This window comes from Agelaius tricolor, unplaced genomic scaffold (assembly GCF_023055355.1).
Source record: "Agelaius tricolor isolate 1412-34295 unplaced genomic scaffold, bAgeTri1.0.p SCAF_31, whole genome shotgun sequence".
NCBI classification, from domain to species: Eukaryota; Metazoa; Chordata; class Aves; order Passeriformes; family Icteridae; genus Agelaius; species Agelaius tricolor.
Genome location: NW_027269291.1, coordinates 2,454,248 through 2,476,735, shown reverse-complemented (window position 1 = coordinate 2,476,735; position 22,488 = coordinate 2,454,248). Strand labels below are relative to the sequence as shown.

At 51.5% G+C, this 22,488-nt stretch overlaps 3 protein-coding genes across 3 annotated transcripts in view; 2 read left to right on the top strand and 1 right to left on the bottom strand.

The window, feature by feature from the left end:
* Positions 1-287: 287 nt before the first annotated feature.
* On the top strand, positions 288-11,645 carry ODAD4 (outer dynein arm docking complex subunit 4). The gene is made up of 12 exons (XM_071450632.1): positions 288-800; positions 1,448-1,579; positions 2,260-2,413; positions 4,798-4,859; positions 5,540-5,696; positions 6,936-7,160; positions 8,264-8,471; positions 9,988-10,074; positions 10,269-10,465; positions 10,629-10,729; positions 10,929-11,007; positions 11,425-11,645. The coding sequence occupies exons 1-12, from the start codon at positions 690-692 to the stop codon at positions 11,511-11,513; spliced, it is 1,602 nt and encodes a 533-aa protein (XP_071306733.1). The 5' UTR covers positions 288-689; the 3' UTR covers positions 11,514-11,645.
* Positions 11,646-11,797: 152 nt separating this feature from the next.
* On the top strand, positions 11,798-17,907 carry CNP (2',3'-cyclic nucleotide 3' phosphodiesterase). The gene is made up of 4 exons (XM_071450633.1): positions 11,798-11,938; positions 13,884-14,553; positions 15,110-15,252; positions 15,731-17,907. The coding sequence occupies exons 1-4, from the start codon at positions 11,936-11,938 to the stop codon at positions 16,181-16,183; spliced, it is 1,269 nt and encodes a 422-aa protein (XP_071306734.1). The 5' UTR covers positions 11,798-11,935; the 3' UTR covers positions 16,184-17,907.
* Positions 17,839-22,488, bottom strand: part of DNAJC7 (DnaJ heat shock protein family (Hsp40) member C7) — a 22,867-nt gene continuing 18,217 nt past the window's right edge. The window contains exon 14 of the mRNA XM_071450630.1: positions 17,839-22,409. Coding sequence (XP_071306731.1) covers positions 22,372-22,409 — 38 coding nt within the window. The 3' untranslated portion in view covers positions 17,839-22,371. The remainder of the gene's footprint in view (positions 22,410-22,488) is intronic.

Sequence of the window (22,488 nt, the reverse complement as noted above, 5' to 3'; positions counted from 1 at the left end):
GTCTCCCCACCCTGGCGTGACCCCCACCCCGCCTCCCGCCCCAGCGGCGGGCGGCCGGCGGTGCTGGGCCGGGGCCAAACCCCGGGCAGTGCCTCGTGGTGCCATTAAATGTCCCGGTGCCGAGCGGGACAGATGCCCTCCTCCTCCTCCCGCCCTTACTCTGAGTCACTTGGCAGGAACAAAGTGTTTCAAGCACAGATCTTGGCGGAGAGTCTGAACCGGCGCCAAAATAAAGTCAGGACCGGAGTGCTGATGGGAGCGAGCGAGCAGCGTTTGCCGTTCGGCATTTATTTGGCCAGGATTACACCCTCAGCGGCGAAACCGGTACCGAATAACCGGCTGTAGGGAGGCGGTGGCTGCCCTCGCGTTGCCTCTGAGGGACACACGGGCCATTCCCCGCCGGGGCAGAGGAACCGGCTCTGCCCGGTGTTCCGTGGCACCGCGGCTGAACGGAGCGGCGGCGCTCCCACTCCTCCCGGCCGCGGAGGGCTCCGGGAACGCGGGTGGAAGAACGGAACCCCACGGGCGCGGAGCCGGGCCGGGTCACAGGCACAGCGAGCGAACGCCGGGACACCGGCACCGCACGTGGGCCCTGGGCGGGCGCGTTCGTCACTTCCGGGGCGGGGCAGATCACCGAAAGTGGGCGTTACTCGATAACCGTTGCTTGGCAACGGCGCCGCGGCGTAGCCATGGCGGACGATGACCTCATGCCCGTCGTCTCCTTCGGGAGCCTGATGAGCGAGGGGATAACCCTGAGCCGGCGCGGCCAGCACGACAAGGCTCTGGGCTGCTTCAATGACGTGAGGGCGCCGCGCTCCGAGGGCACCGAGATGCCCACGGGCGGGAGGGGCCTCGGGCGGGGCCGCCCCGGCGGATTCGGTTCGGTTCAGGCGGGGGAAGAGGCAGCGGCAAGAGGGGGAGACACGGAGGGACGTGTCCCCAGGAGGTGGTGAACCAGACGGGGCAGTTCAGGGACAGGGCAGAGCCTGCAGCAGTTGTGAAAAACGAGAAAAGACTCTTCAGTAAAATCCTTGTAGTTTTATCTGTCGCTATAGGACACGCAGCTTTTTGATGGTAAAAAGGGAACTTTTAATTTCTGACTCCAACATTTATAGATTTCCAAAAGTGACAGTGGATTGGAGGGTGAGAGTGCCACCTCTCCAATGACACTGGACAAACCAACAGCTCATCAAATTTCTCTTTTTCTATAAAAGAATGCAAAACAATAAGTTATTTACATAAAGTGTGTGAGGAAGTTCCTTACAAGAATGTAAACGTCAGAAGGCTTAGAAAAACTTAAAAAATCAGGGGGACATTTATTCTCAACCGTCATCAAGATCCATGAGGGAGCTGTGGCATCAAATACCTGCATTTGTGTATTTGTGGTGTTGAGCCAGCACAGGTGACATGTCCAGCACAGGTGACATGTCCCTGTCTGTGGTTCCAGGCACTGAAGCTGAGAGCAGGAGACAAGCACTGCCTCATCACCCGTTCCAAGTGTTTTCTGAAACTTGGGGACACAGAAAACTCCTTGAAAGATGCTGAAGCCTCGCTCCAAATTGACAATACATTCTATGAGGTAACCAGCTGAAAGGGTAGGAGGAGGGGGTGGCCAAGGATCTGTGGGACCCTGCAGGGTCTGAGGCAGAGCTGTGAGGAAACTCCAAACCAATTCTGCTGCTCTCAGAGCTGTTGAGGTGCTCAGGCACCTCCAGGTGTGGGGTTTAATGTGTGCAAGCTGTGGCAATGTTCCTCACTTGGGGCTCACCAAATTTGCAGGCAACCCCAACAAGGGAAGAGATGAGGATCTTGACTCCATGTTTCAGAAGGCTGATTTATTATTTTATGATATATATTATATTAAAAGATAATTATATACTAAAACTATACTAAAAGAATAGAAGAAATTATTTCATCAGAAGGCTTGAAATGAAAAAGAATGGAATGATAATAAAATCTTGTGACTGACCAGAGAGTCTGAGACAGCTGGACTGTGATTGGCCATTAATTAAAAACAACCACATGAGACCAATCACAGATGCACCTGTTGCATTGTACAGCAGCAGATAATTATTGTTTCCATTTCATTTCTGAGACCTCTCAGCTTCTCAGGAGAAAAGATCCTAGCAAAAGGATTTTTCATAAAATATGTCTGTGGCAGCAAGCTGTTACAGCCCTGGGCTCTCACTCAGGAGTTACTTGAGATCCATCAAATTTTTCCCTCATTTTATCAATTTCTTCCCCCAAATGTTGTTTTAGGGGCTTTACCAGAAAGCAGAGACCCTGTATGCCATGGGGGACTTTGAGTTTGCACTGGTGTTTTACCACCGAGGCCGAAGGCTCCGCCCTGACCTGCACAAGTTCCAGCTGGGCATCCACAAGGCTGAGGAGGCCATTATCAACTGCATTGGGAGTAAGGAGTGTCACTTTCTGCCCCCCATGAGCCTGGACAACGCTGTTCAGGGCACAGCTGGTGACAGATCAGCTCTGCACGTGACCCAAGAGCCCCACAGCAAACCCTCTTTACTTCTGGGTTCTTGTTCTCTGTGGCAGATAAATCCAGAAGCACCACAAAGACCCAACCCTACTCCTTTTTTCTTCTTTCTTTCTCCTCTGTATGCTGTTCACACACAGTGCTTGATCCCTTTAGTTCTGTAGGTAAATCCTGACACTCCAGTCTCCAAAATCATAAAGGAAACTTTCCAGAGAATACAGAGCAGAGCAGCTCATCTAATCCATGACCTGCCTGTGGCCTCCCAGTACATGAAGGGAGCTGACAAGGAAGTTGGAGACACCCTGGAGTGCCAGGACAAGGGGGAATGGATTCCCACTGCCAGAGGGCAGGGTTGGATGGGATATTGGGAAGAATTTCTTCCCTGTGAGGGTGGTGAGGCCCTGGCACAGGGTGCCCAGAGAAGCTGTGGCTGCCCTACCCCTGGAAGTGTCCAAGGCCAGGTTGGATGGGGCTTGGAGCAGCCTGGGGTAGTGGAAGATGTCCATGCCCATGAGAGATCCAATTGCAGGGGATAGAACAGCATGAGCTTCAAAGTCCCTTCCAATGTAAACCATTCTGGGATTCCATGATTTCATTCAAACCATTCTGGGATTCCGTGATTTCATTCAAACCATTCTGGGATCCCATGGTTCTATGATCTACCTGCAGCACTAATGGCAGAATCCATTTTGAGACCTTTATCCCTTTTATTCAAAGCTTGGAATGCAATGTGCCATGCTACCTCAGACTGGCCTCCTGAAATCCTGACTCTCCTCCAGTTTTCATTGCAAAAGAGCAGTGAAACTGTTGACTCTTGTAACGAGCTCTGCTTTCACCATTCTTGGCTCAGATCAGCTCTTGGAGAGACAGAAAAGGCCAAGGACCTCGTGGGGTTTAAAACAAACAGAAAACTCATCCCTTTTCACTTAGATTTTCTGTCAGCCCTGCCAGCAGGCGTGGACAGGACGTGTCCCAGTGTGGGGCACAGACCTCACCTGGGGCTGCCACCTCTGCCATGTGAGTGGAACACGTGTGAGGGCTCCTCTGGGGCTGCCAAACCTGTGGGGTTGGTTGGAGCCTGTCCCTGCCCAGCTCTGGCACACCCCACTCACACCCCACACACATTCCCAGGTAGGCCAGGGCCTCCCTCTCCCAAAATTTCAAAACTTCAGCCCCTCCCCCTGTTAAACAGTGGCACCAGAGCCTGCAGCACTTTCAGATGGGAGAGTTATTAAAAAAAAAAAAAAAACAACAGGGAAGGTTTCCAGATCTGGCTTGATTTCCTCTATTCCTGCTGCTTCCTGAGCTTAGCACAATGCTCAGATATCATCACAGCTCCAGTTGAAATCTTCCCAGCTCAATATCCTGACCACCTTTGGACCCCCTGGGCTGCAGGCACAAAAATGAATTTAAAAAATAGAAAACTGATATTTAACTAAACATAACTAAACTAATATAACCAAATTTATTTTCAATCGGTCAATAGCTGTGAGGTGCAGGGAAACACGTGGATGTTTGAACAGTTGGGAAATGCACACACCTAAAGAGGGCACATCCCCGAGCTGCCTCCCTGGCTCTGCCTCAGCTGGGTGGGTGGGAACACCTGCCCCTGGGACCTGCCTGTGTTTGTGCTGCTGGTCTGGGCCCCAGGGCAGCTGAAGGGAATCCTGCAGCAGCCTCAGCAGCCCTGTCCTTCCCTCAGACCAAACAAAATCTGTTCCTTCCCAGGGTGCAGACAGATGGGGTAAACACAATGGGCCTTTTGCCCTAATCAGTGCACAAACCTTTAAAACACCTTTCCTTCCATTTCATGCTCCAGCTGTGATCCCCAGAAGAAGCTGCACCCTTCTCCTTCAGTTTGCATGCAGGATGCACCCTGTCTGTAGGAATATTGCAACAGGAGCCCCCTGGTGCTGTGTGAATGAAAATCCCAGGAGGAGCTGGTAGCATTCCCTGCTCCCAGAACACACCAACACCCCCTCTCCCATGGCAAAGGATGAGAAAAGTGATTGAAACTGAATGTTTTGTGCTTTGCACCTTTATGGGCATTTTACTCCCAACTCACAAATTTACTCAACTCAATTTGTGAGTATTTATCTCACAAATACTTGGTGGGAATTTTTACTTGGTAAATTTCTCACCAGGTGATGCACCTACAGTGCTCTCTATAATCTGTTTCACACTTTTGTGGATTCCAGTCTATCCTGAAGTCTGGGAAACTTTCTCCATGGATGAGGGTCAGAGTCAGAGCTCCCCTGCATGGCTGCTGTGCAGCACTAACCCAGACTCCTGTGTGTTTGCAGATCCATCCTCAGTGAAGCTGGAGAGCAAGGAGGAGCTGTGCTTTGTGAGCAGGCAGGCAGAGGTACAGCACAGGGCTCTTGCTGGAGAAGCTTCTGGAGTTGTTGTGATGCTGAAATTGGCCCCAGAGGAGTGGCAGTCCCTGCAGGGATGTGGCTGTGGGAGCAGTGGGCCTGCTGAAGGGCCTCTGGAGCATTGAAACACGCTGGCCTGTCATGGTTTGTCACCAGCTTCTAATGCAGGTCTGGCTCAATTCACCCAGAATTTAAAGGGGAAGGCAGAAGGGCAGGAAGAGCCACCATGCAAGAACAAAACCTGGAATTTCTCCTTCACCCCCATGTCTGGGGGTGTTGCCAGCCACCCATCTAATGAGTAACAGCCCAGAGGTCAAAAAGGGCACAGTGAGCTCCAATATTGACTTTGAGTTTACCTGATGTTTAAGGGTCACAGTTTTGATAATGGACACTTTCTTTATTGCTTCACTTTTGGGTGCTCCATTGCAGTTGTGTCTTGCTCCTCTGAGAAGCCAGAATTAGTTCTTACCCTTTCTGTAACACCCTTGTGGTCCCCCAGGGAGCACAATTGGCTGCAGAATTTTAGTTGCTCATGGCCAAAGCATCTGGTGAGACACTGGCTTTTTTGCTTTAATTTAAAAAATAAGTTTCTTATATGGAGTATAAACAGAATTCTGCTCATTCCAGTGTTCCCCACTGATGTCCCTCAACTCCTTTTGTTTTTCTCTAGCTGCAGAGCAAAAAAGACAACCAGAAACAGCAGAACAAACCAAAGGACCAAAAGGATCAAAAACACACCAAGAAGCAGAGTCCAAAAACAGAGCAACAGCTTCTGGGACGGCTTTATGCTGACAAGGCATATCTGGAGAAGTTGCTCAAGGATGAAGGTGTTGCTCCTTCTCAGCACATTCTATTTTTCTTTCATCCCTTTTTTATTCTTCTTTATTTCTTTTCTTCTTTTAAATCCCTGGGACTCTTAGTTAACTATTCCAGAGCTCACAGTGGTGAGGACACAGGCAGGTGTCTGCTCATGGGGCTGTGACTCCTCTGTGGGTTTGTTATAAATGCTGTCAAGGTCAAAATGCAGGAATTGGAGAAGTATCTTATTTTAGAAAAAGGCACAAAGATGATGCTCCTTTAGTCATATTTCTAGGGAACTTTTCACCCAGAAATAGAGAAGTGATTAAGGTTTGCTTTGCTCACAGGATTTTTACAGGGTTGCCAGCACTAATTACACATGTGGGCGGTCTGGTTTGCAGGCAGGTAAAAGCCCTCTCACTTTCCATCTGCCAGCCTGATCCACAGCCCTGTTTAAAGTGCCCTGTCCATACAGATGTGCCATACAGATGTTCTGTCCCACAGCACAGGTGCTCAGCACAGCTGGCCCCACTTACTGGCCTCCTTCTTGGCTCTGATCAGCAGAGAAGGCAGCAGACACGAGGCTGGAACACCAGCTCAGCTCACTGAACCACAGGGGTAACAGAGTTTTATTGTATTTGTGGGGTGCCCTGAAGAAGGAAGGAATAGTGAATCTGACTCTATATTCTCAGAAGGTATATAATATAATATAATATAATATAATATAATATAATATAATATAATATAATATAATATAATATAATATAATATAATATAATATAATATAATATAATATTATATTATATTATATTATATTATGCTATGCTAAAGAATACAGAAAGGATACTTACACAGTGCTAGAAAGATAATAATGAAAACTCATGACTCTTTCCAGAGTCTTGGCACTGATTGGCCAACGAGTGAAAATTCACACCAGAATCCAATGAATCAATCACCTGTGGGTAAACAATCTCCAGACACATTCCAGATGGCAAAACACAGGAGAAACAAATGAGATAATAATTGTTTCCCTTTTTCTCTGGGGCTTCCCAGGAGAAAAGTCCTGGGTGAAGGGGTTTTTCAGAAAATGTGAATGCCACAGAGTTTATTTTTAGCTCCCCCATCACCTCAGCTCTGAGGAGCACAGGACACTTTCATGTCCAGGACTGTCTGTGTCAGAACACAAAAACGTTCCCAATCAATTCCCCACTGAGCTGCAGCTCAGGTCTGTTGATTCTCACCTCAGTTCTACCTTATCTTATCCCCAGACTTGATGCAGAGCAGCACAAGGCAGGGGGCCAAAGTCATGGACCTGGTTTTGGATGGCATCTCCTACCTGAACCAGCGGCGGGACTTCTGGCAGCAGCAGAAGCCGATTTACGCGCGGGAGTACGAGCGCAAGGCCCTGCGGCAGAGCCGCGCACGGGACAAGAAACAGAAACCATCTGACATTGCCAGAGCCATCGCCAAGGAGATGGAGGACATCGAGCTGAGTAGGTTCCTGCCTCTGGGGACTCTATTCCTGAGCTTTGAGGTCTCAGTTCCTGAGTGTCACAGAATCCCAGGATGGTTTGGGGTTGGAAGGGACCTTGAAGTTCGTCCTGTTCCACTGCCCCTACCATGGGCAGGGACATCTTCCACTATCCCAGGTGGCTCCAAGCCCCATCCAGCCTGGTCTGGAACACCTCCAGGGAGGGGGAATTCACAAGGCAGGGGGTCAAAGTCATGGACCTGGTTTTGGGTGGCATCTCCTACCTGAACCGGCAGCAGGACTTCTGGCAGCAGCAGAAGCTGATTATGAGCACAGGGTCCTGCAGCTGGGCTGGGCACAGGACAAGAAACAGAAACCATCCAATATTCCCAGAGCCATTGCAAAGGAGATGGAGCATATTGAGCTGAGTAGGTTCTGGCTGTGGGGAGCTCTTTTCCTGAGCTTTGAGGGTTAACCACTTCACCAGGTCTCACTTCCTGAGTATCACAAAATCCTAAGATAGTTTGGGTTGGAAGGGTGTGGTATTTTCTGGGGTCCCCCATGGCAGGAGGGAATGAATCTGACTCCATGTTCTTAAAGGCTAATTTATTATTTTATGATATTATAATAAAGAACACTATAGTAAAACTATAGTAAAGAATAAGAAAGGATACTTACAGAAGGCTACAAAGAATGATAATGAATCTCATGACTCTTTCTCCAGCGTCTGACACAGCTTGGACTGTGATTGGTCATTGAATTAAAACAATTCACATGAAACTAATCAAACAACCACCTGTTGGATAAACAATCTCCAAACCACATTCTAAAGCAGCAAAATACAGGAGAAGCAAATGAGATAATATTGTTTTCCTTTTTCTCTGAGGCCTCTCAGCTGCCCAGGAGAAGAATCCTGGGCAAAGAGGATTTTTCAGGAAACGTGATGACAGAAGGACCTTGAAGTTCATCCCACCCCCCCTACCTTGGCAGGGACACCTTCCACTATCCCAGGCTGCTCCAAGCCCCATCCATCCTGGCCTGGGACACCTCCAGGGAGGGGGAATTCACAACTTCTCAATGTCTCTGTGTCACACCCCAGTGTCCAACTCTGCTCCCTGTCCCCAGTGCTGGCCAGAGGTTCTGCTGAGCAAAGCTGCAGGAAAGCTGAACGGCTGCTGAAAAAGATACAAGCCTGGTCAGAGAATGAAGTTCCCAACAAGTATGAACTGATTGGGAACCTCCACAGCTGCATTGGGAATGCCCAGTTGGCAATGGGACAGATGGAGGCAGCTTTGCACAGCCATAAGATGGATCTGGAATGTGCCAGGGAGCAGTAAGTTCTTGGAAGTTCAGGTGGGTGGAGAAAGGGGAAAATACCTCTGTGGGGGTGTTTTAGCATTAGGTGAAGTAATCCTCACCTGGGGGGTTTAACAGGGTTACACATTCAGCTCTGCACAAGTATTAGAGTGTGTGGTGAATTTTTATCTTCACTGTTTCAAAATAAGGAACCTGAAGCAGATTTTTAAGGACCCACAGCACAGGGCACATCAAAACCTCTTCTGTAGCAAAGCAAAAGAACACAAATCCCAGTCTCAGCACTTTAATCTTGAGCAGGTACTTTCTTCTCAGGAAGATCAGCGTTGAAATTGCTCCAGTTTTCTGCTACATTTTGTCTTAAACTTCTTTTCATAGAAACCATTAAGCATAGCTTGAAATAAAGGTCTCTTCCAGGTGCACTTACCTGTCTGCACCAGACACATCCCACAGCTCTTCCTGCTGAACCACAGTGGAGCAAAATGTAGTCTAAGATATAGCAAAAATTTGCAATACATAGCAGAAATCATGGGACAGTGGCTTGAAGTGATTTGGGACTTACATTTGGCAGTAGTGCACTGAGCCTTTAAAATATCACAGAGCGGTTATTTCTAATTTTCAAAAATCCTTTTGGAAATGAATGTTGGTTTAGGAAAATGCTTCCTCTCTCCTGGTGGTCGCAGTCCCCGAGCAGGCCGGATAAAGGCAGGAATTAGCAGGAGAAGGGGAGGAGATGCTGAATTAGCCGAAGGGGAGGAGATGCCGGCTTTGGGACCTCGCTGAGCCCGAGGTGCCGGGAAGGACGGGCAGAGACGGGCGGGCTGCACCCTCTGGCGGCTGCAGCTGGAGATGCCGCTAATGACTCCTTAATTACTCGAATTAATTACCCCATGACGGGGGTTTGAGTCCTTGCGGTCCCTTCCCATCTAAACCGCTCTGTGACTCCATGACTCCCATGGCATTTATCTGCTCCTCGCACAGGCTTTTCCATCTCTGAACTAAGGGTAGGCAAAGAAGCATCTCACTGCTTCTGAAGATGAGAATGAGGATAACTTAAAAAAAATAAATTAAACCCACAGGGCTTTATTACAGAAGGAGCTGCCTGTGGCATAGAGCAAAGCTCAATCCAAGCACAGGGTCAGGGCTGGTGTCAGGAGCCTGCAGATATTGCAAACACATTTTTGTGTCTTTGCTTTGAAAGACAGAAATCATCCATGAGTTGTTCCCACAAAGGGAATCAGAGGCAATGAAAAGTGGAAAGACTTTCCCAAGGGCTCTCAGATTTGCACCAAAATTAATAATAATCAAAGGCACAGCTAAACCATTTCCCCTGTGTCTCATGGGGTCAGCTGCCAGAGCTGTAGATAAAATTAAAAATCAACCTTAATTTCATAACTTTCAGCCTGACCTGGGCCTTTTACTTCCTAACAATTCTCTGAGGGCATGGGGAGCACCAAGGGGACCCTGAAGAAAGGCAGAGTGGGTGAGGAACAGGATGATATCAGTGCCACAATCCCTGTGTCTCCCTGTCCCAGCACTCTGCCGGATGCCGAGTCCCGGGCCCTGGACAACATTGGCCACGTGTACGCCCGAATTGGAAAGTTCCAGCAGGCCATCAACACGTAAGTGCAGCCCAGCAGCAAAGGCATCAGGGGCTGGAGTGACCCAGGTCGTGGTTTTTCACTTGTGTGTTCTCACTGCAGCCAGGCCTGGGGAACTTTTCACACCCAAACCCTTTGCTATCAAATCAGTGTTTGAGTTGTAACTGAACTCGGTGAGGGTTGGTAAGGGTTTCTCTGTCTTTCTCTGCTTGAAGCTGGGAGGAGAAGATTCCACTGGCCCAATCCAGCCTGGAGAAGGCCTGGCTGTTCCATGAAATTGGGCGGTGCTACCTCGAGCTGGATAATGCTGAAGTAGCCCAAGATTATGGAGAGCAGTCCCTGCAGTCAGCAGATGAAGAGGGAGATGTGGAGTGGCAGCTCCATGCCACCGTGCTGGTGGCACAGGCACAAGGTAAAGATGTGGGCACAGGTTTTGCTCTTAGGGTGGAAAAGCTGGTCTGAAAATTCTCTAGGATTTAATACCAAAGCAACTGCTCACATCAGGACTGGCTTGATTACTTCTTGCTGTTCTCCTGATCCTGGGTTAAACCAGCTGATATCCTTGTCTGTTCCAGTGAAATTGAAAGATTACCAGTCTGCAATCCTGAATTTTGAAAGGGCTCTGGAGAAGGCAAGGCTTGTGCCCAGTGAAACTGCTCAAAATGGCATCATTGCGGTAAGGGAGATGGAGGAGGAGCTCTGGGCAGCCTCTGGGAGAAGCTGTTATCCCAGCTGGGATATTCCAGCCAGGAATGCCACAGAAATGCAGTCTTATAGTGGGAAAGGATTTGGTAATGATAGCAAAAGAAAACAGGAGAATGTTGGGTATGTAGCTGCATTTCTGGGGCTTTTATCAAGAACTTCATCCCTTTCAGGCCTTGGATAATGTGAGCAAAAGCTTCATTGCAGAGCTGAACAAAGGCCACAAAGACGGGACGATTCCCTCACATGAAGGTACTTGATGTTCGTGCCCCTGCACCCAGAAATGGGAAAAACCCCACTCTCCTGTCCTGCACATCAGCAGCACCTCATAATTCCCACAGCACCCATTTCCTTGCAAGTATTGAATTAAAATCTTGGTGGGAGACTGGGATTGCTTCAGCTGCACTCCCAGGTCGGGCCGTGCCCAGCTCCCTGCGTGTCCCCTGCAGGCTGGCCCGGTGTCACCGACATCCCGGCCCTGTCCCAGCCCTGCTGGGGTTCGGGGAGGGTCCTGGCAGGGCGCTGCTCCCCTCAGGCTCTGCAGCCCAGCACCTGCAGCCCAGCACCTGAGGGCACTGAGACGTTCCTGGGGAGGGTAAGGGAGCCCGGGGGCCTTTCCTGTGCCCAGCTGCTCTAGGACTTGGCTTAAGTTTCCTTTTCCCTTCCCAGATCGCCTTTTCAGTAGTGAAAGCATAAAAACCACCTCTGAGAATGTGGAAGAGGAGGAGGAGAAAGGGAATCCAGATGAAAAGCCATAAGAGGAAGCCAGAAACGATACGAAAGCAGAAGAAAAGGTTAAAGGAGGCAAACGGACAAGGAAATAAAGGAGAGCCGTGGGGAAAAGTGGAGCCTAGGCGGGAAATTGAAATAAATATTGAGCAAGCGTCGTACCCAGCACTGCAGTGGTGTGTCCCTAGCAGGGAACGAGCTGGTCCGAGCCGCCGCCGCTCTCGGAGCGCTGCCTCCCCCCGGCCCGGGACTGTCCCGGCAGCATCCCCGGCACCGGGCGGGGCGCTGAGCCCCGGGGCCCCCCCGCTGCCCCGGGGGAGGGCTCGGCCCGGCCCTCGGGGGCGGGCGAGTCCCGGGGCTATGAAAGGAGCGGCGGCCGCGCCCGCCCCAGAGCCGCTTCCCCGCCGCGCCGCTCCGCACCGGCGGCCGCCCCGGAGCCGCTGCCCTCACCATGGTAAGCGGGACCAGCGGGATGGGGACAGGCATCGGGATGAGCATCGGGATTGGCATCGGGATTGGCATCGCGGCTGCAGCTGCAGCTGCGCCCGGCGAAGGTTCCGATTCCCGGGAGGGCGGAAGCGCCGGCGGCGTTGCCGACACGAGGGCGCAGGGCCGGGGGGGAGCGGAGGCAGCCGGGCCCCGAGAACGGCCCCGGGGCCCGTGGCTCCCTCTCGGGGGTCCCGGGACGCTCTGGGGGCTGCCGGGGCACGGGCAGCACGGGGCCGGCAGCGCTGGCTCCCTCCATGGTGGGGAGAGGAGACAAGCGGGAGCTTTGTGGGGGCGGCTCAATGGGAGATTGTCCGGCGGGACCCCGCTCCCCCGGGCTCTGCGGAGCCTTTGTCCACCCGGCCCGGCCCGTGAAGGCGCCCGTTGTCCCCGAGCCGGCGGCGAACAATGGCCCGGGGGGGCCGCGATTGTTCCTTTGTTCACGGGGCTGAAAAGCGCCTCAGTCCCCTCGGCAGCTGCCGCGGCAGAACAGCGGCCCCGGTCCCCGCCCGCGGGACAGCCCGGTGCGGAGCGGGGACAGCCCGGTGCGGAGCGGGGACAGCCCGGCCCTGCGAGCCCTGGCAAGCGGGGCACCTGTGCTGCGCTCCAGGTAACTCTCCGGCTTCCCCCGGTGTGAGCACTTTGAGCCCCGAGCGTGCGGGGAAAGCAGCACCGGGGTCTCCGGGGAGCCCGCAGGTCCTCGCAGCTCTCAGGGGCTCCTTTGTCCCTCAGGCTGCAGCTGAGCCCAGGGCAGGCAGTGCCCGTGGGAAATGCGGGGTCCTGCTTCTGCTCCCAGGGCATTCGGAACCAAAACCCATCTGCACCTTCTGGAATAAAGAGATGGGGAAATCAACACCTGAAAAGTGGGGTTTTTTTGAAAACTGCGAACTGGAAACACATTTTTCTGGCCCTGGCAGAGCAGTTACGTTTTATGTAAAACTTCTCAATTTTTGCATCAAAGGCAAAACTTCTTGGGCATCACTCCCACGGTCCAGTGGATCCCAGGCTGGGCTGGCCCACAGGCAGCCGGGTCATTTATTGACCCAACAAACAATGTCTGCCTCGGTGATGCTATTGAGGACTCGCACAGCTGAAGAAATCCCACTTTTCCTTTCAGTCCTGTGTTTTCCCGGGCTCTACTGGGAATTAATCTGGGATTCTGCTAACCGGAGCTGCTGGCAGGAGGGGAGGGACAGCCGTGCCAGCTCCCAGCGGCATCTCCCGCTCACTGCTGCCAACCGCGAGTGTTTCGTTTCCTCCAGCACTCGAGGTTTCACTTTCGAGTTCTGCCTTGCAGCTGCTGGGAGGGGTTTGGCTTTCCTGGGAGCCGTCTCAGTTGCTTTCCCCAAGAGGAGCCCAGATTCCCTCCTGTGAGGTGCTCAGCTGCTCAGTGCAGGTCAGAGAGAGGCAGCAGCATCCTTGTGGGCTGCTCTAGGGAACAGCCTGGGAATAGAGTTTGTGATTCAGGTGAAGGGACAGGAGTGTGGCAGCTCTCAACCTCTTGGGCCTTTCAGTTCCCCTTGGACTCCTCCATGGGTCGCTGCCCTCACATCCGGCAGCTGCAGGTGTATTTGTTCAAGTGCTCAGACTAAATGTGCCCCACAAGGAGCTCTGGGGCTTTGTGGCAGCTCCTGGTGCCTGAGAAGCCCCTTCCCAGTGGGGCAGGACTGCAGCTGCTGAGGCCAGAGTGGGGAGCAGGGCTGAACCTTCAGCCCTTGGGTGGGATGCAGTGGATTTCTGCTGTGTGACCAGCCAGAGCAGCTGTGGGAGAAGGAATCAGCTGAGCAGCGCACCCAAGTGAGGCCGTGTGGGGGAGATGCTCCCTGTGCCCATCCTTTCCACTAAAGGTCCCAGCAGGACCACATTGTCTCTGGGGTTCCTGCCCTGCAAAGTATTTTCTCCTTCCATTTCAGAACAGAGGCTTTTCCAAGAAGAGTCACCCTTTCCTGCCTAAAATATTTAGAAAAATGTCTACTCAATCAGCAAAAGAGAGACCTGAGAGTTTGCATTTCCCATTCCTGGACGATGAAGACACCATCTCCACACTGAAAGAATCCAAAACCTTTTTCATCCTCCGGGGCCTGCCTGGCAGCGGGAAGTCCACCCTGGCCCAGGCCATCCACGATCGCTACAAAGACGCCTGCAAGGTCATCTCTGTTGATCACTATAAAATCACACCGTTAATCAGAAGCTCCATTCCTGAAGAGTACTCCAAGGTGGATGAGGATCTAGTTGACTATTGCAAACGGGAGATCAGCGTCATTGTTTTGGATGACACTCACCACGAGCGGGAGCGGCTGGAGCAGCTCTTTGACATTGCTGACAAGTATCGCTACAAAGTCATCTTTGCCGAGCCCAAAACCCCCTGGCGCTTGGATTGTCCCCAGCTAAAGGACAAGAATCAGTGGAAACTGTCTGTGGAAGAGCTGAAGAAGATGAAGCCAAGCCTAGAGAAGGAATTCCTCCCCATGTATTTTGGGTGGTTTTTGAGCAAAAGAAGTTCGGAGATCCTGAGGAAGGCTGGTCAGGCATTCTTGGATGAGCTTGGGAGTCTCAAAGCCTTCAAAAAGGAGAGTAAATACTGTATGTATTGATGTTCTCTTACACATTCTTACCTGTTGATGAGTCTGATTAGCTTCTAAAGTCAATTTCTAACACTGCCAACAAGAAAAGCTTTTTAAAGCTGCTAACCTGGTCTTCATAGTTGACAAAGTTGCTTTTAAAGTAAAAATAAATTAAAGAGCTTTTCCTAAGTCTGTTTAGGTCTGGCCCCACAGGGCACTGAGCTCAGGTGGCAGCAGCAGGACATGGGATCCTGGGTGTCCCCTGGTTTCAAGGGGTTGGGTGGGAAAAAGGCAAAGAGAGAGAAATGGGAAAGGCTGGACTGAACAATCCCATCCCTTAGGGGACTCTCACATCTCATCAGGTTTGGGATGAGCCACGATGATGCACGGGAGCTTCTGTTCTCTGGCTCCATCTGCAGTGAGCCTGGGAGGAGGGAGGGGTCTGGTTTCCCACCCTGCAGTCAGAGATGAGATGTCAAGGCTGGAGTAGGGAAGGGAGAGATGGGACCAGGGCTCGTGGGTTGACATCAGGGGCATCATTTTGTGGCAGTGACATTGTTTATCTGTATCTGCAGTTCCTTCTGCTATCGAAGATCCTAAAATAAAAATAGATCTCACCAGCTACTTTGTGAAGAGGCCACCTGGGGTCCTGCACTGCACCACGAAATACACTGAGTTTGGAAAAGCAGCTGGAGCTGAGGAATATGCGCAGCAGGAAGTGAGTGTTGGGGTCCCCTCCCTCCCCTTTGGGGTGTCCATGAGCCTGGGAGAGGGTTGGGGATGGGCTTTGCTCTGACCCAAGAGGCCAAACATAGGGACAGGAACTACATCCATGTGGCCTGTGCAGAGAAAACTCCAAAGTGTGGACGTGGTGATTTTGTTTCCTATTTCCAAACAAAATACTCCCACTTTCCCCGATCACACATGACTTCCAGCATCATCTCTGACAGCTTGAGCTGAATGATGATGAATTGAGGTATTCAGATCCCCAGATTGATTATTTCAGAGCATATAAGCCCAGGTTAAATATTGGAAAGACATTACCAGCTCCCGATCCACAGAGCTGGCACATCAGGCACTCACCTTCTTGCTCTGATATTTTGCCCCTGTCACAACAAGAGCTGCCATGAGCAGCCCCAGTGAATCCCCACCCAGAGGCACCAACCCTGTCCCCTGTGTGTGTCCCTCTCCTCCAGGCTGTGAAGGCTTCCTACGGCAAAGGCTTCACCCTCTCCATCTCCGCACTGTTCATCACCACAAAGACTGTCGGGGCTCGCATCGAGCTGAGCGAGCAGCAGCTGCTGCTGTGGCCAGGGGATGCTGACAAGATCCTGCCCACGGACAACCTCCCCCGGGGCAGCCGCGCCCACATCACCCTGGGCTGCGCCAACGGCGTCGAAGCCGTCCAGACGGGGCTCGACCTGCTGGAGTTTGTCAAGCTGGAAAAGGCAGGGAACAAAGGGGAGCAAGTGGGGGAAATTGGAGGAGGGAAACTGCTGTATTTTGATAATGGGATGTGGATGCTTGTGCTGTTGAAAAAGATTGATGTGAGGGCGATATTCTCGGGGTACTATGGGAAGGGAAAGCTCGTGCCAACGCAGAGCACCAACAAACGGGGCGCTGCCTTTAGCTCCTGCACCATCATCTAGGAGCACGGGCAGGGCAGCTCCTCGGTTTGTTTTTAAAAGGCAAGTAACTTCTGTAACCTTAAAAGTGTAAAGAGAAATAATTTCTACCTTTACTAAAGTCAACCCTCCTGCCCACCCCAGCGCGAAGCCTCTGGGGAGTTATCGGCCTCAGAAAAGGAAGAAAACAAGCAACTCCTGACTGCAACTGTAATGTGAGTTTTGGAGGGAACCTGCTGGGGTGTCCTGCTTATTTTCTTCCTTGGAGAAAGATCAACTCTGGGGCTTTTATTGCTTCCCTCTGAACCACAATCGTTCGATCTTTACCTGTTGGCACTGACCAAAGCCTGGCAGTCGCTGGTCTGAAGCCAAGGGAACTGCAGGATGTCCCTCCCCTCCCACAGCCAGGGACTGACATTAACCATTCTGGCAGCTGAGTACAGGGTCAGAACTAGCGAGACCCAGGCGTGGCTCACTCCTGTCAGGAGTCCTGTCCTTACCAAGGGTTTGGCCCCTAAGGACAGAACTTGCTGAGGGCAGCAGGTCCTGGCAGCCCTAATCACAGCTGCCCCCAGTGGGCTCCATCCCAGCTGCTGTCCCTCACAGCAGAGATGCTCTGGGACAGCCAGGAGGAGGGCACTGTGCCAGGTGATGCCTTAAAGACACCAACTTTGGGGAAATCAAGTGAAACACCAGGACAGGGAGCCAATTCCTGCAAAGCAGCTCCAGCCACTTCCCTCCACCTGGGCTGGACCAAGCACCATCCCGTGTCCTGTAGGGAACAATCCTGCCTTGGCAGGGAGTGGAAGAGATGAACTAACATCTTTTCCATCTTATTTGATAGAAACTAAAATCATGTCTGAAGTACACGACTGGACTTCATGCAAGATTTTACTCCCTTCCTCTAATGCACTTGAATGTTAAGAGTTAGGCTGGAGTAACCCCGTAGTGTAGGAAGTGGAGGCACTGTAACCTTGTAACTCATGTCTGCTCGAACCTAAACCCCAGCTGGAAGTTACTGACCCAGCACTTGTGTCATTAAATCTGTTTTATTGAAACTTGGGTTTGTGCTCTGCCAGGCCCTGGCCCAGCAGGGCGGTGGCTCCTGGGCATTGTTTAACACAAAGCTCCACTAACAGCCCCAGGGCAGGTCCCAGCTCGACCTCCTGCTCTGGCTCAGGCTCTGGGGAGCAGCAGTGACATTAACCCAACTAACACTGTAAATACTGACTGTGTTTGAGGCCTGGGCTGGGGCTGGGCACAGCTCACCCTGAGTCCAATGTTGCTGGGGCAAGGAGCGTTTCTCTCTGACTGTTGAGGCCAAAACCAGGGAGAGCTTTGGTGCTTTTCTGCTACCAAACACTCTGCCATGAAAGCAAAATACTTCCTGCTGATCAGAAGCAAAGGATAAGAATAAATTCTCATTATACCATAAAATAGTGAGCTATAAACCCACCCAGAGCACCTGTGACCCTTCTTGGAGAAATCCCTCCAACCTTCCACACTGGCAGCAGCTGACAGAACCTCAAGGGTTTGTTCCACCAAAGCTCTACAAGGGATTTGCCAGCACCTGCTCAGGGGCTGGCTGAGCCCACACCCCCAGTGCCCAGATCACTCCAGCACCAGAATACACAGCTGGAATATCTCCTTCACCTGCCTGTTCAAGAACAACAGTGACATTGTCGTCGTTTGAGTTTTTATTAGTTTGTACATCATATACAGTTTATAATAAAGTAAAACCGATTGCATATGGGTCTGCTCAGGCTGATTTCCCATACAAACACGGCATCAGGAGTTCTGCTAAGGAAGTAAACAACAAATATTCACATTTTTTACCATTCACATCCTAGAAAGGTCCAAGAGGGACAGCTGGTACCGATGCGGAGCCCGGCTGGGAGAGGATGAGGAGTTTGGCAAAGCAATGGGACAGCAATTGCTCCATGCAATTCCCCTTCCCTCCCAGGGAAAGGTTGAGCTATGTACACTGAGGTAAACATTCCCAATTCCAGTTCAGATAAACACGGCAGCGCAGGGACGAGCTCCTCTCCGAGTGGCTTCGCATCGGTGCCTGGATTTGCCCTGACTGTTCCACAGCTGTGACCCACGTGCACTGTGGGGCTCTGCGATCCCCGTGGCCCTGGGATGCTGCCTCACACCACACTCTGTTCACAGGAGCCATCAGGGGACAGGGCTGGGGTGGCAGCAGGGCTGGGCAGTCCCTCTGGGCTCCCCATGGATGCTCCAGCAACAGAGCAGAGCTGTCCCTCCAAGCTCAGACCTGGGTGAGGGAAAATGCCCAGCGCTGCTCCAAGAAGGGATAACCCCATCCATGATGCTGGGAGTGGGCCAGGAAGGCCAAAGAGTTTCACATCAGCTCTCACAGTCATGCAGGGACCCAGAATGGCCCCACAGAGCCAAGGGCAGGGACAGCCACCAGCTCTATTGCCACCCACCCCTGTCACAGCTGCCCAGGGACCAGCACTGCTCCAGGGTGCAGCACACAGTTGTCCTGTTCCCTAGGGAAGAGGAGGGGAAAGGACAAGGCACGAATTTAGACAGGATGGAAACCATCCATTAGAAATAAGAGAATATCTGGAGTTATTACTGAAACTGAGGAGGTCATTTGGAAATGGCAAAGCAGCACATGGCCCAGCCCTGGGGCTGCTGGATGGCTGCAGGTCCAGGGCCAGTGTGGCTGGACAGGGACTGGCCCCAGCCTCCATCTCAGACACACCACAAAGTGTCCACTCTGTATCTCAGCAGATGCAGAGTGGAGGGGCCATTCTATTCCATGGATAATACTCTTGTACCTGAACAATTTGTCTTTCTCCCATTTTCCAACTTGCATTTCTGCATTTACAACAGCCAGCAGCACTGGGGATCCTGCTCACTGAACACTCCCAGGATCAAAACCAAATCAGGTACATTCCTGTGCAGCCAAAGCAATGAGGGAGCTTAAGAGGGTGGCCAGAACCTCCTGAATGGACTTCACAGCTTTCCAACACAAACTATTCCATGATGCTCTGAGCATGGCCGGACAAAACCACATCCAAGGCAAAGCCTAACAGCCACACAATTGCTGATCTCCCTGCCAAAGCTGCAGTCCTACAGCAGAGCCCTCACATGCCAGCTCTGCCCACAGCCACACTCACACACTTCTCTTCACAACTTTCCCAGAGAAGCTCTCGAGCTGTTCAGAGCATCCACTCCCAACTCAGCTGCTGGAAAACAGCCCCTGGCACACCAGCCTGGTCTGGCTCTCAGCCACAGCAGCTCTGCTCTTTCCAGGCCTTTCTTGAGAGCAGCAGCTCTCACAGCACCAGCCATTCCCCCTTGGAGAGCCCAGGCTGAGAGTCACACCAAAGTGTCCATGCCACCACCTCCTTCACCTCCGTGTGCTCTCTGTCCTTCTGGGACAGCATCACTTGAGGATGCTCATTTGTGGTTTCTGTGGCAAATCCCTGGGGCTGGTGGCTCTGTGGGGCTGGTGGCACCAGGACCTGTGGGTAGCTGGGGCACTGGCACTCAGCTTCCCTGCAGCTACACCCAAGCACAACCCATGGACAATGTGCTGGAACCACCACGTGTGGAGGCAACACTCCAAGCAATGCACAGCTGAGCCCATTTTTTGGAAAATGCAGAGTTTTGTCTGCCCAGGCCGTGCTGGGACACGGTGGGGTCACAGTGCCACTGGACACTGCTGCTGCCCTGAGGTGCCAGGTGCCACCAAGCCCTGCTCTGTGCCAGGGGACAGGGACTGCACAGGGCCTGGGGCACTCTGGCCTAGTGGAAGGTGTCCCTGCCCATGGCAGGGGTTGGACCTGACAGCCTTTAAAGGCCTTCAAGCCCAATCCCTTCCATGGTTCTGTGCATTTGCCTTCACCTTGATTCACGTAACAACGTGCTGTAGAAAGTCTTGGCACTCACCATATGAATATTTAACTACATTAAATCATGCATTCATGTACAGGTTATAAATAGCTGCTGTATACATTTTCTCTCCCAGAAGCAGAGCCATTCCACTCCTGTGCTCCAAGGAATGGGCTCAGGCAGCTTGGAGAGAAGGAAGGGAGGAAGGAAACTGCTCACACGTCCCTGGGGCAGGGGAAAATGAGAATAAACTCACTGACAGACACAGAACATGGCTCTGCTCAGCAATGAGAGACTGAGAACAGCCCAAACTGTACAGTGACATCGACACACACACACACACAGGACCAGATGTCATGGAACCAAAATGCCACTAAACTCTTGTAAACTCAGATTACAGTGCCAGGAAAGCTGGGGAAGGAAGCATCAGTGTGCATAGACCAGTATTTCAGTTCCCCACGTTTTCACCATTTCAGAGCCTGAAAAGTGCCAGGACCCAGCTGCTCTTGGTGCACCTGGGTGGGCCCATCCCTCACATGGGTGTGAAGGACTTGAACAAACGTGGGAGAGTCAGGTTTGGAAAGTGTTACTCAGCACTGGTTCACTTAGGAAAGCTGAGTTTCAAACGAGTTGTAAAATATTCTATTCTGCAGTGCTAAAATTTAAGCCCTTAAATTTTCCCTCTATTTAAGCAGATTGTCAAGAATCCTGACCAAACACCACAGCAGGACCAGGACACCATGGAACTCACAGTCCCTGTCCTGCTGGAGGGCACACCCAGCCCTGGGGAGGGAGGGAGGAAGACAAAGAGGAGCCATTGCCAGTGATCACCTGGTGCAAGGAGCTCCCTGCAGGGTTTGTTCTGCTGTGGGAAAGCAAAAAGAGTCACTGGGAGGTTCTCTCAGCACAGCCCAGCCTGCACAAACACCCATCCTGTGAGCAAACTCCATCAGCTTCCAACAGCCCCACACTGGCAGGGTCAGCCCAGGACCCCCAGCCACAGCCCCTGTGCCCCCCTCAGGACCCCCAGCCACAGCCCCTGAGCCCCTCTCTGAGCACCAGCCCAGGACCCCCAGCCACAGCCCCTGTGCTCCCCAACATCCCAGGCTGAGCACAAGGGAAGCTCCAGAACCCAGCAGAGAGGAGCTCACACAGGCACCTGGACCATGCTGTGCAGAAAAGGGGGCAATTCCAGAAGCAGAGCTCTCTCCCAGCTCAGACTTTGCTGTAAAATCACCTTTTAGGTGAAAATCAAACTGCTAACAGGCACAGCTCCAGGCCAGAAGCTCATCCATCCCTCCAGCTCCTGTCCTGACACTGCACAAGAGAAAAGCACAGACTGCCAGCTCAGAGCTGGACTTTGCATTTTCTTGCTGCTTTGGAGGAGTAAATCACTGCCAGAGGAAAACCACACAACCAGGTTAACTAAACACTGCACATCCCAAAGCACCCACCATCCCTGCCTGGAATTCACCTGGCATTGAAAGACTCACCCATGTCATGGATCAGTAACAGGAAATCACACATCAAGCTCAACAAAAATCAAGTTTAGCACAAATATAAAATATTCAAGTGGATTAATTTAAAAAAGTACAGTGAAGGAATTCAGCCCAGAGCAAATTCAATATTCCCTTAAACAGGACAATCTTGGGAACACAAAGCCCTTAATTCCAGCTGCATCACAGGGAATTCTCACATGAGCTGCTCTTTGAACTCTAAGCAGCATTTCTCTGATACAGAATTGTAAGCTCACATGTTATCACAGAAGTTTAATGCCCAAGTGGGCCTTGCTGGGAGAACCATGGGAAAAAAATAAACAAACAACCAAATAAAAAGAGCCAAGAAGCCAGGCTTGCAGGTGAAATGGGATTGTACAAAACTGGATTGAGCCTTGGCAGTATTTCCAAAAGATTAAGATAACTTACAAGTTACTCCAAACCCTGGACATGCTGCTTTGGAAGCAACCAGAAACAAACCAGGAATTCTTTCTCCCTCACACATGTGGAGATTCTGGGAAGATTCCAGGAAATCCTCTGTGTTGAGGGGCAGAAGCAGCTGAAAGCACGGGCCAGCATGGAGGGACCAAAAGATTCAAAGCTTTATTTTTTTTTTCAGTTTTTTTTTTTAATAAAGTTAACAGTAAAACAAAATTCACAAGCCTTCCCCTCCCGAGCTGGTTTCCTCTTCACACACACAACACACAAACAGAGGCTCCAACCCAGAAATGAAACTGCTCTAAAGGACAACGAGACGTGATGGAGGAGGAGTCTGGGGCTGTCCATACTCGAGGTTAAAAGAAGCAGATCAGGTATGTGTGGTTTGATTTGTGTTTGTTTTGCTTCTTAGCCAAACTGGAAAAAGAAATTTCCAGGCCCAGAAGCTGAAAAAGAAAACGGAAAATAATCAGGACTTTACAAAATCCCAATTGGTTTAGTGCACACCTAAGCAGCACGTGGATG

Bases quoted from the DNA above. Each gene is read 5' to 3' on its own strand.
- ODAD4 (XM_071450632.1), top strand. From the start codon at position 690: ATGGCGGACGATGACCTCATGCCCGTCGTCTCCTTCGGGAGCCTGATG. The intron at 8,472-9,987 runs GTAAGTTCTTGG...TCCCTGTCCCAG, and splicing joins CTGGAATGTGCCAGGGAGCA to CACTCTGCCGGATGCCGAGT. The intron at 10,730-10,928 runs GTAAGGGAGATG...CATCCCTTTCAG, and splicing joins CTCAAAATGGCATCATTGCG to GCCTTGGATAATGTGAGCAA.
- CNP (XM_071450633.1), top strand. The intron at 14,554-15,109 runs GTATGTATTGAT...CTGTATCTGCAG, and splicing joins CAAAAAGGAGAGTAAATACT to TTCCTTCTGCTATCGAAGAT. The intron at 15,253-15,730 runs GTGAGTGTTGGG...CCTCTCCTCCAG, and splicing joins AGGAATATGCGCAGCAGGAA to GCTGTGAAGGCTTCCTACGG.